We start from the raw sequence: 15,864 nt of genomic DNA, 5'->3' as shown, positions 1-15,864 counted from the left end.
ACAGACTACATTGTATAGACTATAACACACTATAACACACACATAAAGGATGAAAACAGTAAACTGTATGGCACACACTTTGCACTGAAAGAAAAAAAAAAGTTACCCCCCATTAAATTGGAGGATTAAAATGGAGTTGGTCCACCCCTTGCTGCTATAACAACCTCTTCTGGGAAGGCTTTATACTGAATGTTGGAGCATTGCTGCAGGGATTTGCTTCCATTCACCCAGAAGAGCATTATTGAGGATGGGCACTGATTGCGCGGTTAGGCCTGGCTTCGCAGCTGGCTTTCCAATTGATCCCCAAGGTGTTAGATGGGCTGTGTGCAGGCCAGTCAAGTTTTTCCACACCGTTCTCGACAAAACCATTTCCACATGGACCTTGCTTTGTGACCGGGGGCATTGTCCTGCTGAAATAGGAAGCACAGATTCATCTAGAATGTTACTGTATGCTATAGCATTAAGCTTGCCTTCACTGGAACTGGAAGGGACATGGCCCAAACCAAGAAAACTAGCTTCTTGCTTGGGTAGGATTTGTGACAACTTATTTTATTTTATTTTTATCTTTCTTAATGCAGAGCCTCATATTGTTACTCCCAAACCACAAGTGACTGGCCCTTACCAGCAAGAGACAGTCTTTCCCTGTAACTTCTTTTTTGAACACATGGTGGCACCAGAGACCATCTGTCTGAACTGGTGAAGAAATGAAAGTGGCCATCGCAGAATTAGAAAACAGCCAGAGACAGAAACAGAAAGAGGACCCTGACTACATCAACCGCCCCAACCTATATTACAATCTTACACTGGGGGGCGCTACGCTGAGGCTGCAGAATCTCACCCTGCAAGACGCAGGACTCTATGTCTGTGAGGTGTGAAGTGAAGGTCACAGTCCTCATGCTGAAGGCTCAGTCAGCCTATCTGTGGCCTGTAAGTTGCAGTGCTTCCTAGTCAGTAAAATGGATAAAAATGAACTAATTTAAAATCTAAATGCTTAATGACTGGCGGCTAATGCACAATTGTACACTCTGGAGAATCGTGATGCTAACGTAATGCTAAATCATCTTGCTCTACTATTAAACAACACTTAGACCAGGCTAGTGTTTTTGCTCTGTTCTTAAATCCTCTCCAGCAAGGCCCTCAAAACAGGGGTTCATCTCAGCGGAGGCCACATTTCTGTCCTTCGAGTCATCAGGCTGGCTTCCCAAGCCGTCCGTGTTCTGGACCAATGAGAAGCATCAGAATGTGACAGAAGGCACAGAGACTAACATCACCCTGGGAGGCGATGGTACCTACGGGATTAAAAGAGTGTTGCACAGAAACACAAGCATGAAGGCACACTATCCCTACCTGTGCTACACCAACCCTGACACTGGAGAGAAACAAACTGACACCTACCAGCAAACGGTGGGATTTTCTTTAATGTTTATTATTACAATGGCGGATATAACTTACGCTGGCAGATGAACCCTCCACAACTTTCTATAATATGTCCAATTTTTATTTAGTGAGAGTTATCAATAATGTAAAAAATATTGCTTTGAAGTTTTGGAATTTTTCTTGAAATCTAATCTGATGTTAGTTAAAACTAATGTTTAAATCTTTTGCGCAGCTCTCCAACTAAACTGGATGTAGAAATAGAATTGTTCGTTGCTCTAATATGAACCATAAGTCATTGCGCCTGACCGTCATGTGACCATCAATTTTTATACATAGTACCCCAATTTCAGGGCACAATAATGTTTCGGCCAAATGGCTTCACAGGTGTTTCTGATTTGTCAAGTTTTCTATTCAATTGCTTACTGTGCGCTGGTATAAGAAAGCTTTTTCTATCTAGTCTTGATTCTTGGCCTTTTAATGCCTTTGGACTCTGTTATTGGCCTTTGTGAACATGAGGACTAGAATTGTGCCAATGAAAGTCTAGGGAGCCATTATAAGGCTGGGAAATGTGAGAGAAAAACATAGTGTCAGAAACATACGTCAGACCTTACCAAAATTAACTGTTTGGAACATCATTAAGATAAAAAGTGCGCACTGGCGAGTTCTACATTTGGCTGAAGCATTCTCAACCCTCAAACACCTGTCCCACAGATCAGGAGCAGTCTTTTGAAAGCAGGCATGAATATATCAGTGACTACTGTCCACAAAAGACTTCGCAAACAAGAACTACAGCGGCTACACTTTAAGATGCAAGCCACTCGTTAGCTGCAAAAATAGGATGGCCAGGTTACACTTCTATCAGGGTGATGGCAAGACAAAGTTTGGAGGCTAAAATGGCGCCAGAGGTACTGGCTCACTTGTCTTCATTGATGATGTCATGGCTGGCTGCACAGCAGAATACATTTTGAAATGTACAGAAGCATCTTATCTGAATCAGAATCAGAATCAGAATCGTATTTTATTGCCAAGTACATTTACACATACAAGGAATTTGCTTTGGTCAACACACCGAGGCAGCCATCTGCGGCGCCAACTTATTAGATGAGAAATGAGAGAACAGGAGGAAGGAGGAGGAAAAAAACAGTCCTTTCGATGAAACGAGAGGGCACTCGTTTCATTGAAACGAAGAAAAACCTCAGCACATAGCAACATCATAAAAACATTACAAACGGGGGAGGGAGGGGGGGTGGGAGCCAAGAAGGCGTTGAGTAGGAGGTGGTGTGTGTGTTATCTTCATGTGCGTGTGTGTGTAAGTCCATGGACTTCATCTCCACCACAGTCTCAACATTGTCTCTGCCGTCTGATACTGATGACGAGGACACGGCCGTTGCCGTGGAGACGACCTCGAAGAGTCCTGATCCAGAGACAAAGTTCCATAGGAGCAGGGAGGTGGGGGCAGGGCCGAGCATCTGTCTGCATAACAATCCAGGAGAGTGGAGAGATATCAGCCTTCCAAGGCCGATGTGGGGGAGCCAATGAGGATAAGGATTGTTTTGGGTTCAGGCAGACTTCTGCATTTTTCGTCTACCTTTAGTCCTGTGGTTCTCTCAGCGTTGTTCCAATCATCCGAATTAGTGGCCCATTTCAGTGAGCCGAACCGACAACTTCTCCAAGTTGGTATCCGTCATGCGAATTTGCGATCCAATCGCATCCAGTTTGCGATTGAGCTCGCAAATCGCTTGAGTCTGAGTGTTGACAGCCCTGCCCGTTCCCTCAATGGCGGGCAGCTTCCCAAGTAGTGCTGCCACCGCCTTTGGCATTTTGCGATAAATCAGGATGCTGCCAGCTCCAAACAGCAGAAAGCCTGTTATCATAATTCCAATCAAGTAAACGTCTTCAACATCCTCAACGGAAAGGATCGACAGGCACACGACCCTCCACTCTTTCCAGGAGTCCATCGTGTATCCGGCTGCAAACGTTCCGTCAGGGCAAGAGGGCTCTCCCTGACCCGTTCTTCTCGTCGAGAAAATACTATCAATTGCGTTGAGAGACCAGTTGATCAGATCCATGCTTTTAGGTTTCGGAGAGAAATGCAGAGAGAGGCTCCGGATAGTTCAGACAGACACAGCACAAGACAAGAGAGCAGCAAGCAGGGGCAGATAAGGGCAGGGAGGGAGCAGAGGAAAAAGCGTCCGCCTTCGTTGAGAGCATTTGTTTGTCCAAATGTCTCCAAACATATTGGACGGTGCTTACATTACATTACATTACAGGCATTTAGCAGAAGCTCTTATCCAGAGCGACTTACACAACTTTTACATAGCATTTTACATTGTATCCATTCATACAGCTGGATATATACTGAAGCAATTTCGGTTAAGTACCTTGCTCAAGGGTACAACGGCAGTGTCCTTACCCGGGAATCGAACCTGCAACCTTTCGGTTGCGAGCCCAGTTCCTTACCCACTGTGCTACACTCCGTCCTGCTTAATCTACAGCAAAACCATATGGTCATAAACATACTCCTAAAACAACAAAGGAGTTTTTAAAACACACAAACTGTGTTTTTATTCCTTAAATGTGAAGATAAAGGGATATTTTGGTAAAATGTTGGTAAAAAAAAGAAAAAATTGTATTCCATGTTGCTTTTGGTGCCCCATATTGTTTAACCTGAACATTTCTTAATATTCAACGGAAACAAGTAGAAACGTGATTCATCCCAGGACACATAAAAGAATGTAGCTTTTATTAAATTTGTTTGAATGAATGTGTCATGGTTCTGTGTTTTGTCTGTCCAGATGGCGGCACTTCTGTTTTGTGTCCTGCTTGTACCCTGTGTAATTGTAGTATTGGTTTCAATTGTTCAATTATTGCTTCTTGGTTGTCTCTTTTCCCCTTCCCTCTCTGTGGCCTCATTGTTCATGGTGCCCTCCGTTTTGGAGTTCTTGGGGTTTTCTTTACTCTGCATTTGGGTCCATTCCCTCGACAACCCGTGACAGAATGATGTGCTGTCTTCTTGATATGGTTGCCACCCATGAATTTGACCTGCAAAAGAGAAGCAAGTTAAAAAGGCAAGGTAGCTACAGTGCATGGAAATACAATGGCTTGCTTTCATATGAGTATGATAGGTAAACATATTTGATTAAGCAGTTTGGCACTCTTTTTTTGCAAAGAAATTCATATTGTACTCAGTATAGCAATATGCAAGCCACTACTGTGTTTTTTAGAGGCATTTCCCCTGCCTGAATTTACCACTTTTGACCCCAACTCTCTGTTGACTGTCTTAATCTCAGAATTTTTAGTGCAAGAAAAACTGCAATAACCTTCGGGTAGGGTTTCTTGGATATGTTTTCAATACCTAATATGCAATGATTATGATGATTCAATGTTTTTATGATTGTACACCCTATTAGTTAGTAAAGTTATCTAGTTAACTACTAGCAGAACATTTTAGTATTAACCTGTTAGATAGCTACTTCATTATCTGGCCATTAGCTGCAAGTCTGTTTTATATCGCTAATGTTGGCTAGCAAGCTTTCAGGCTGGCTAGACTACCTACCTATATTGGCTATATGATAAACTACCTATATTAGCTATAGTTACAGATTTGTTGCAACAAACTCAGACCTGTTTTATCTTTCTTTTTTATCTTCTTTTTTTACATTGTAAGTGGTCCAGTCAAGATATTAAATGCCAGACCAGGATATTGTCTCAGTCTGGCCCAGCCCATTCATCACTAATTTCAAACCGTTCCCCTGCCTGCACCTCTCCACCAATCCTCAGCAAATTTCCTTAACCCTAGTTCACGTTCCCGCCTCTTTTGCTCTGATTGACACCCCTAAGGTAAACAGAAGCATCTCGTCCTACCAAACCAATATTAAATACAGTCCCTCACCCCCATCTCCAACAAATTCAGATTTTATGTTCTTTTGTGAAATATTTTTGCCAAGAGACAAACAGGTAAAACATTAAAAAAGAAAACTTAGCTAGAGGCGGTAAAATAGTCAGCAATAATCTCATATTTCTTTTTTTTTTTTTAGTTTTTTAAAATTTATTTTTATTCGTTTTTTTTTAAAGACTTGGTTAAATTCTTAATTTTGTCTGAGGTCATGCTTACTAATCTTTTACATTTATCACAGGTATTCATATAATTATTACCAAGCCCATCACCACTGGCCCTTACCAAGGAGAGACTGTTTTGACCTGTAACTTCAACTTTGATCACAGCATGCCACCAGTAGAAAGTATAATTCTGCACTGGTGGAGGCATGACAAGAGCACTCCCATTTATTTCTTCAAAAACAATCAGGAAGCAGGAAGAGGATCCAGACTACAGCGACCAGACTGAACTGTATAGTAATATCAACAAGTGGGACGCATCTCTGAAGATATCAAATCTCGGGCTGCATGATTCAGGAAAATACACCTGTGATGTGTGGAGTGAAGGCTATAGCAAAAGAGTTCTTGACAGTGTCTGTCTTTCTGTAGCTGGTAATGCTTTAATATCCATGCCAGGTTTTGCAAATCAACCGACAAAGAATGATTTCCTTCTATTTCTTTTCTCTGAGCTGCACTTACTTGAACTTGGAAGCATCGCACTTCAGTGATGACACCGTAATTGATGTTAAATATATTTTTGAGTTTTGAGTCCTTTATGAGAATCACTTGAGCAGTGCTTTGCACCGAGTGAGTCATGAGTCTGAAGACCAGCCCGTTCGTATTTACACCAAATATATTATACGCAAGTCATTCTGGATATGAGCATCTGCCAAATTCCTATATTACTATATTCCTATATCCAATATTCATGGTTTTACCTCCAATGGATTCTGGAAGAAGAGTCAGAAAGTACTTTGGAAGAATTAGAATATCCTACAGATATCAGGGGTTAAAATGGGATTTGAGAGGTGGGTGGACCCTGAGATCCTGTGGGAGGTGGGTGAAAAAAGGTACCAACCAATGAATGTCTCAGCTCAAAATAGTTCCATCTTTAATGTATTGTGCACATAATTGTAATTAAGGAAAACAATGTTTGAAAAAGAATGTAGGCCTATACTATTGATGGAAGCTTTTACATAAAATATTTCAAGTATATTGAGTGTCGTTAATGCTGAGAATTTTTTTACCCATGAAAATAAAATTGGTCATCCTCCTCTTTTGTCCTCCCTTTCTTCCTCCTTTATCCATCTTTCTTAAACTGTCGAATTGAAATGAAATATAACCAGCGGCAACTGATGAGCTGGAAATTGGTGATGCGCAAAACTTTCCTATAAACTAATCAGTGATCTCAAACTGTTTTAATTAATTTTCAGTGATTAACAAGCATGCAAACGATCTGACTAAGCAATTGGAAAGGGACACACAGCTTCTTCGCATTGTGTTAGGGAGATTAAATGATAAATGCGATTTAGAAAAATCAGTTTTAATCACTAAGCAGAGGCAGAATCATCCCCTTGAGTATCAATGCAATTAATCCACAAAATAGGCTACTCAATAGCAATACTATCATATATAGCCAGCTCTCCCCAAATAGGCATTTTTAACGAGTAGCCTAGGCCTTATAGCCTACATTTATTTTCATTTGCAGTATGAAATTGTGCACATTTTTAATCAACATTATTTGTGGATACATGAACTTCTTTCTCCGCACTCGAATTCATGGCAAATATCTGCAATGCGTAGATTGTAAACAAAATTGAAGTGCAGGTTTTGTTTTTGCTGATTATTCTGAAAGCTAACACGGTAGATGGCTGGTGTATCTTGCTTGTTAAGTGTAGACTACTTGGTGATTACAACGGATTTTTAACGGATAAATTGAATTTATGATTTAATCCCCCTAACATGGTATGAAGACGCTATGTTAGGCTACTTGCCATGATTAGTCCATTCATTGGCATGCTTGATAATAAAGGAAAAATTACTAATGAAAACAGGTTGCGATCAATGATTAGTTTAAAGGAAAGTTTTGCGCCCCTCCAATATTCAGCTCACCAGTTGCCGCTGAATAAAACGGTATGTGGGAAATATTCAATCCTATCTTAGCTGCTGACCAGCAATCTGTTGATTTTGCTCAAGCAATCAAAGTTGCCGTTAATAATATCCAGCGTTCATGGGGGCTGTTTATTAATCTCTCTTTAAAATGTTGCATAGATGAAATTACATGTTAATGAAATTACCTACCGCATCCGCTTCCAAACAACCAAGACAATCAACGATATTTTCTTTCTGTGCCTGTCTATATAAACGACTGTTCTTCCTGAGTTTTTATTCTTCGGATTTTTGATTGGATGAGCGAGTAACTGGCTAGAGGGAGTACATAGACTGGAGCATACGAAAGATGGACTGGATTGTCATAGTTATTTGTAAAACTGCCAGTCAATATTACTTATTTATTTACCAAAGGTGGGTGGACGCGTACACCCCCAATTTAACCCCTGCTCGACGTGCTTTTTCAGGTTGGACAGCGAGTGTTTGAATGCGGTAAGCAGAGCAAACATTTAAAACAATATGAATCTTTTTGAATTTCACAAATCTCAAACATGGACTTGAGATATGGCCAAGGTGGCGAAGAATCGTCTTTATCTTCTGCCGTCGCCATCATTACTGCTGCCAAGTTCAAATTAAACTGTTCAATCACTGGTGCAACAAGCAAGCACTTTGAACTTGACCGACAGCATAGTAGATGTCAGCTACTGTGATTGGTTTGTCTCCTGTGAGGAACACAGCGTGTGGCCAATCGCATTTTAGAAAAAAAAAAGAAAAAGATTCAATTTCTGACTTCAAAGCTATGCTTAAAAGTAACGAGTAACGACAATCTTCATAGAAATGTGGTGGAGTACAATATTTATCTTTCAAATGTAGTGGAGTAAAAGTTATTAGTTTCCAAAAAATAAATACTCAAGTAAAGTACAGATACTCGAAAAATGTACTTAAGTACAGTACTCAAGTAAATGTACTTCATTACTGTCCACCCCTGGGTTTAAGAGAATAAATACAGTAACGCATCTAAACATAAAAAGCCTCTAATTAAGAATGATAAATTAACAGGATAAAATTCTGTAATTGCATTTGAGGTTGGAACATAAACAAGCATATACAGGGTAAAGATTGAAAACACCATTCGCATTCACACATCCCGCCCCCCCCCCCCCCCCCCAACCCCCCCAAATCAGAAGTTAATACATTTGGCCAGTGTAACTGGTGATAGTGAAAACCTGTATAGATACCAGTCCTGCAGGAATGGAATTGCTTACCCTTGCTTTTGACAGGCGTTCCAGACGCAGTATGCAATGGCACCAACACCAAGAGCAGCAAGAACAGTTCCAACAACAGCAGCAACAACAACAACAGGAACAAACCACCCTGAGGTAACGCTGGAATCTGAACCAAGGGCATTTTAGTCAGATACCACAAAACACACTTTGGACAAAAAACAAAAAAAAACATTTATGCACTCAATCACAGGGGACAAATTAATAGCGCTTTTTAACAAAAAAAACTACCATTTACAAAAAAGGGGAAAATCTACCTCCTCACTGAGACCAGGGTAGGTAGTAGCTCTGATGGTCTCTATCTTTCCCGCATTGGGAGCTGCAGTTGCTTATTTTATTGTTTTTTTTACACTGTAAGCCTGGTCATCCGATTGTGCTATACTTAAATTTCATCTTTAACAGACAAAGATAATGTGTCATTAATACTTATCCCAAAATTGAACACAGAAATAAAACAAGGGAATTTTTTTGCATTTATTGTCTGGTAGAAACCAAACAGGTGACTTGATGCAAAAAAATCACAAAAAATCCAAAGGTTTACCAGATGACTCGGTCCTGTTGGTGTTGTTCCTCTCTGGCACTTCAGGTGTGGATAGGTCACCTGTGAAACATTGAAGCTGCTGCTGTCTCACTTCAGTTGAGTACAGCGGCAGAGACATTGTGGGCATACATACTGTTGACCGTTCCCAGCAAAAAGATCTGCACTTTTGGTTATTGTATGCTGCTCTGCATAAGAGCAACTGCTTTGCTCTGTTGCACATGACTCTTCCACTTGACTAAATGTTCATCACCTGATATTCTAAAGCAGGCAACCAGTGCATCACTCTGGCACCAGATTTCTGCACAATTCTCACTGCCCCCTACCCCCCGTAGTCTGCGATAAAAAAGCAAATCTATTAAATTCATCTGTTTACAGTTATATATAGCACTGTTTATGAAAAATTAACAAGCACTGTCTGGTTCTTGTACCAGTCCTCCGTACTGGCATACCCACCGCAGTTTTGATACAGCACAAAGGTTGTGAGGACAAATAACACATCTTTATTAAATATTGTTCACCCTTTGTAAAGTATAGATGTGAATGTATTACTACCTTCATAGAGCTTGGTTTCCTCAGGATGGACCTCATTTTCCATTGAAATGCCTGCAACAGTTAAAATATGATCAGTTAAGTTCTTTGGCATTTCAGCTGTAGGTCAACATAGACCTGGTGGTTCTAGGTGTCTTCTTTTTCAGTGCCACATCATGAATTGAACTTTTTTTCTCATGTTGCTGTTGGAATGTGCCAATTGTAGAATGGATTTTATTTTAAATGCAACATTATGAAAATGACTCTGTGGCATTTTGTTTTATACACAAAACAGAAATGAAGTGTTGAAACATTTTGCCATAAATTTGCAGAATAGGAAATGTGTTACATGTATTATTCTTATGCTATTGCGAGGATGTGTGTATCATTTTAGTGAATGTAAATTGCTTTCACTTACTACTTTGATCTTTTACAGGGATTTCAGGAAACCCTGGGAGAAAGAGAAAAAAGACAGGACATTATACTGAGAATATTGGGAATATGTGCCATTTCTAAGGGGAATCTGGGCTGTATATGCAGATAATTTTGGTCATTGTGAGAGAAAAAACAAACAAAGGCTGGGATTTAATGAACAGTTGTTCTTAATGACCAATAACTGCCAATTAAAAATAATTTATACCTTTTCTTCATAAACTCAGAAATGGCAAGTTTCTTTTGATTGTTAAAAAAAAAAATGTTAAGGACAATTAATTGAATTTTATTGAAGTTAACTGAATCCCAACCAAAAATAAAAAATAAATAAAACAATAAAGACACATTTGCCAATAAGAAATGTTTTCATTACCAGCAGTCCTTAACACAGGAGTTTCAGTAACAAGTATAGAAATGAAATGAAATCAAATCAAATGTCTTCTCAGCCCATTCTTACGAACAGCCAGCATCAGACTTGTAGGCTATCTTACCATCCAGTTCAAAGAGACGTTCTTCATTGCAGAAGCATTGTAATTGTGCCTCACATTTCAGCTTGATGCGGGTTCCACTGATACTACAGTGTCCTGATTGCTGGATGGAGCTGCAGATGTTTTCTGAGTCCCTAATTTTAAAGCACTTAGTCACATTGCAAGGCAATTCCTTTATACAGTGCACAGCTTCTGCACCTGAAATAGAGTTCACACACGTTCACACACACACACACACACACACATTATTTATTAATAAATTATTGTTCCAAAAAATGTTTTCTCAACAATTTTATTTGAATTAAATATGTTCTTTCCTGTGTTTTTGAGCATAACATGTTGAGTACAGCCTGTGTTATTTTATACAGCCTTTTTGCTCCCTTTTATCATGCGTGCCTGCAGTTTTGGAGGTGACTGTATGACACAATTAAATCAGATGTTATGGTGTAAATGGAAATAACAGAATCAATTCCATAGGCATAAGATTCATTTTTTAACTTTTGGGGAGACACACCGCTGGACTACCTGTCTCATGTAGTCAAACATCAAGCCTCTTTTACTCTGAGTCAGAGAATGGACTCAGTATTGAAGTAAATATTTAATTTGACTGAAGTGGACAAATATCAAATATATGGTTTCAGTATAATTCTAGTCACTCTGAATTGCACTTAAAGAAAAAATCAAACCTTACCGATGTGTTGAGAAAAAATCAGCAAGAGAAGGAAAGAAATAAGCATCTTCCTCTTCTGCAAGAGAAAATTTGCGCTTAATTAATCTTGTGAAAGTACAAAGCTGTCTTTCAGCACAGTCATATGTTGTGGCATTAATTTTCTTTTGTTCATCTTACAATTAAGTATAAGTTCTGTAAATGTGTGTTTTTATATTACATGTAAAAGCTCAAGCTATCTTATCACACACAATGAATACATAGCCTGGTGTAATCAAAATACTTGAATCTGGACACAAAAAAAAGTTTGGTTCTTTATTTGGAGTTGCTAATAAAACATTTAGCTATGATCATAAAGAATTACATGCACGTACAATCTAGGAACCAAAATGCCAGCTAATTTGAGTTTCGATGCATAAAAAACATTGCAACAGAGGATGACGATGCTGTTGTTCACTCAAACATGGAAGTGAAAAAGGAATTACATTAAAAAATGAAGTGCCATGGACAGAATCTTATCAATAACTGTATAAACAAAAAGTTGCGGCCTAAACGTAGGAGACAAAGCAATTAGCATATTAGCCTCCCGGTCAGATCTCTGATTCTTTCCACGTACGGAACATGAAATACCAACTCAACCTTTTAAATATTGGGATCCAAATTAAAAATACATCTCTAATACTGGGACCCAAATTATAAATACTTCTCTAATATTGGGATCAGAATTAGAAATATGTAGTAGTTTAAGGGACCCATCAGACACACAGGCTAACGTAGCCTAGCTGACTGCCGACTTGTTAGGAGACCGGCCTCAAACACTCCAGCCACCCATTTTGGGTCCTGATGCACAGTTTAAAAAAACACTGCAATAGAGGATGACGATGCTGTTGTTCACTCAAATATGGAAGTGAAAAAAGAAACAATAACTACACAAATAGCTTCATAATAAGTGGAACTAGCGCCGCTCACGTTCACGTGTCCTTATGCCCGGACCTTCTTCCGCACAACCCTCCCGCACAGGACCGCACTTCCGCACAGGACAACCCATGTGTGCACATGCGTTATCCTTCCGTGTGATACATAATCTGTGAATCCAGCCCATTCAGTTCCAACATGGCAAAAGTGCAAAAAATATGAATTTCTCTGTTTCATCTGGAAACACATTTCATATATATGCGAGGAGTGGCATAATAATTATACTTTTACTGTTTAAGTGGGACATTTTGATTTCATTTGATCAAAATTCATCTTTCCTTCTCTCCATTAGATTTCCTGTAGCATTAGTGTTGTCTGTATGTCTTTTTTTTTAATAAATGTTTTTTTATTTTTATATTTTGTTGGTTTGGTCTTGTTGGAATATTCTTGTGTAGTCCCAGATCCATGTTTTTTAAGCACATATCTGCAACCTTTTATGTGAAAAAGGCTTGAAGCAGGTGGCTTACTCCTCTAGTAAGTTTCTCCCAATAATGTGTTTTTATTAGCTTTTAAATTACTTACACCTATTTTCTTACCTTGTCTTGTGATGTCTTTTGTGTTGTATTGCTGTATTTGTGTTGCTCTTTTGTTCATTGTACCTGAGGAAAGCTGCATCTCCTGCCGGAAAAATACATTTATTTCTGGATACGGATAAAGAAACCTTCAATCTTTGATGAAAACAACCCTGGATTTAAAGCAGGCAGGTCGCTCCTCCGGTAAGATTCTCCCAAAAGGTTTGATGAAAATGGCTCCAGATCTAAAGCAGGTGGATCTCTTTTCTTGTAAATGCATCCCAAAATATTGAATGAAAATGGCTCCATATCTGAAGCAGGTGGATCTCTTTTCTTGTAAATACATCCCAAAATATTAAATAAAAATGGCTCCAGGTCTAAAGCAGGTGGCTCTCTCCTCTCTCCTCTGGTTCTCTCCATTCTTCCTGATCCTGGGTGCTGTAGTCTGTAGTCAAATTGTCTGACTGCACCACCAAGCATCGAAATGCAAATGAAAGTTTACCAGAAAAAACACGACACACCCAGCCTATATGTTTACTCTTATTTCAAACAACACCAACCGGTCCAATTCATTGCTGGGTTAATATGTTTATTCTTTTCCATATGATCCTGGTCAGCTGTTTCACTACCAACAGACATGGTCCTGTTTACGGTCATGATCCATTCACTGGTGTTTCATCATTTTAGTTGTCAACTAAAACTATGTATAATACCCCGTTTAGGACAGTATATTGCGCAGTGTGATTACCTCAAACACTGTTCAAGAGCAGTGGTGCAGCTGCCCAGATATGAAAAACGAATTTATTAATTGACAAATACTAAATGAACTAATGCAAGAAATTAATGGACTGTATTTCCAGTAATCTGACATTGTTGCTTTATACAGCTTGGATGTGACTTGTATTTTTCTCTGGTTCTTAATCCTCACCAGCAAAGCCTTCTAAATTAGGCAGTATGTCCCTGGAAGGAAAACGTCTGCACTTCAACTCCTCTGGATGGTTCCCCCAGCCGTCCGCCTTCTGGACCAATGAGAATGATTTGACTGTGACTGAGCGCAGTCAGGCTAACATCACCGAGGGAGAGGATGAACTGTGCAGCATCGGCACTGTCCTTGAGCCAGCATCGGGCTGGAAGTCACGCAGTCTCCACCTGTGCTACACCAACCCCGGCACTGGAGAGAAACAAACTGACATCTACCACATAGCAGCAAAGAGCTCAGGTGAGAATGTCTGTAAGAATCAGCTTTGTTGATATACTGCATGTGCAGTTATACAGGAGTGCTGGTTCAGTGATGCTGATGGTTGGAAAATGAATGTTGTTGATCTGTTTTATTTATTTGTTTCTACAGGTTCAGCTCAAGGGTCGTCTCTCATTCATATTACAGTGATAGTAATCTCAGGATTTTTTTGTTCACTTTGTTGCTGTGGGACTAAAACAGCACGTTCTACCTCTTTTCCTGAGGTACCCCGATGTTCCGTACGTGTTTTTATGAATTTAATTTTTATGAATTGGTCTCTTTCAAACAGAATTTGTGGCATTGGAAAAATGGAACATTAGTTTTTTTTAGATTGGAATGTTGGGAGGTTAACTTTTTGAGATGTGAATTCAAAACTATAAAATTCAATGCGAATAAATAAAAATTAAAAAAAATTTCACAGTTGAAAGTCAAATATATTTACAGTTAAAGAATTAAAATCTGTTAAATTTGATGAGTTCTTAAAACCTTCTTGAACTTTATTTTCTTCCATACGCTACAGGTGCCGGAGTAGGTGCTTTGACGCACATTCCAGCAATCATCCACGGTCTCCAAGGTTGTTGGTTTTGAGTGATTTATTAAACAAAAAATTAAACAACAAACCCCACTTTCTAACATTTATACACAAAATAAGACATCCCCACTCCCATCCTAATCCCCATCCTCATCCTCACCCCCCTTCTCACCCCCATCCTCACCCCCCTTCTCATCCCCCTCTGTACCCCCATCCCCATCCCCATCCCCATTCTCATCCCCATCCTCACCCCCTTTCTCACCCGCCTCTCCACCCCCATCCCCATCCTCACCCCCATCCTCATCCTCACCCCCCTCCCCATCCCCATCCTCAGCCCCTCGGCCTGCAGCCCCATCACTGGCATCCTGGCCCTGTGTCTCCACGGACCGAGGGGAGGGCTCTACTGAGGCATCATTCCTGTCTTCCAGCTCCATTTCGTTTTGGTCCTGTGCCTGGGGCTGTCTCTGTGGGTCTGTCCCTCCCAGCTGTGGCTCCCTGTGCCTGATCAACGAATTAAGGACCTAATTAGGAGCGTATTGACTCAATAGTTTTTAATTTGATCAGTGAAGAAAACCGCTACTTCTTTTTATGTAACTGATTGCAATACAGGACAATAAGCACAATGTGAACATGGTACATCGCATGCATAGCTATTTGAGATATGATGTGGTTTAAGAGGATAAACACAGTAATCCCTCTAAACAAGAAAATAAATTCAGAAAAAGGAACAAGATAAAATTCTGGGATTGCACTTGTGGTTGGAACATAAACCAGCATACACAGGGGGTCCCCAGGACAAAGGATGAGAACGACTGGATCAGATGATGTAAACACCATTCACATCCATGCCCCTCAACCCCCCCCCCCCCCCCCCCCAAATCACAAGTGAATACATTTGGCCAGTGTAACTGGTGATAATGAAAACCTGTATAGATAGCAGCCCTGCAGGAATGGAATTGCTTACCCCTGCTTCCGACAGGCCTTCAAGATGTAGTATGTAATGGCACCAAAAACAAGAAGGGCAGCAAGAACAGCTCCAACAACAGCAAAAGCAATCTGCAGTGGGGTCATGCTGGAATCTGAACCAAGGGCATTTCAGTCAGATACCACAAAACACACTTTGGACAAAAAACAAAAAAAAACATTTATGCACTCAATCACAGGGGACTTCAGTTGAATACAGTGGCAGAGACATTGTGGGCATACATACTGTTGACCTTTCCCAGCAAAAAGATCTGCACTTTTGGTTACTGTATGCTGCTCTGCATAAGAGCAACTGCTTTGCTCTGTTGCACATGACTCTTCCC

At 40.0% G+C, this 15,864-nt stretch overlaps 1 protein-coding gene across 3 annotated transcripts in view; it reads right to left on the bottom strand.

Moving 5' to 3' along the window:
- LOC118227101 overlaps positions 1 to 11,846 on the bottom strand; it is a 93,767-nt gene extending 81,921 nt beyond the window's left edge. Inside the window, exons 1-7 of one of the 3 annotated variants that reach the window (XM_035417261.1) lie at positions 11,326 to 11,846; positions 10,638 to 10,832; positions 10,133 to 10,165; positions 9,739 to 9,789; positions 9,187 to 9,276; positions 8,628 to 8,754; positions 3,914 to 4,419 (exon numbers count right to left, since the gene is read on the bottom strand). In XM_035417261.1, coding sequence (XP_035273152.1) covers positions 4,332 to 4,419; positions 8,628 to 8,754; positions 9,187 to 9,276; positions 9,739 to 9,789; positions 10,133 to 10,165; positions 10,638 to 10,832; positions 11,326 to 11,371 — 630 coding nt within the window. In that variant the 5' untranslated portion in view covers positions 11,372 to 11,846 and the 3' untranslated portion in view covers positions 3,914 to 4,331. Of the gene's footprint in view, positions 1 to 3,913; positions 4,420 to 8,627; positions 8,755 to 9,186; positions 9,277 to 9,738; positions 9,790 to 10,132; positions 10,166 to 10,637; positions 10,833 to 11,325 lie in introns of those variants that run through there. The other 2 variants (XM_035417274.1, XM_035417266.1) reach the window with 2 other exon arrangements.
- Between the last annotated feature and the right edge of the window lie 4,018 nt (positions 11,847 to 15,864).

The sequence above is a fragment of the Anguilla anguilla genome, chromosome 1, assembly GCF_013347855.1.
Source record: "Anguilla anguilla isolate fAngAng1 chromosome 1, fAngAng1.pri, whole genome shotgun sequence".
Classification (NCBI taxonomy): domain Eukaryota; kingdom Metazoa; phylum Chordata; class Actinopteri; order Anguilliformes; family Anguillidae; genus Anguilla; species Anguilla anguilla.
This window is presented reverse-complemented; position numbering and strand designations above follow the sequence as displayed.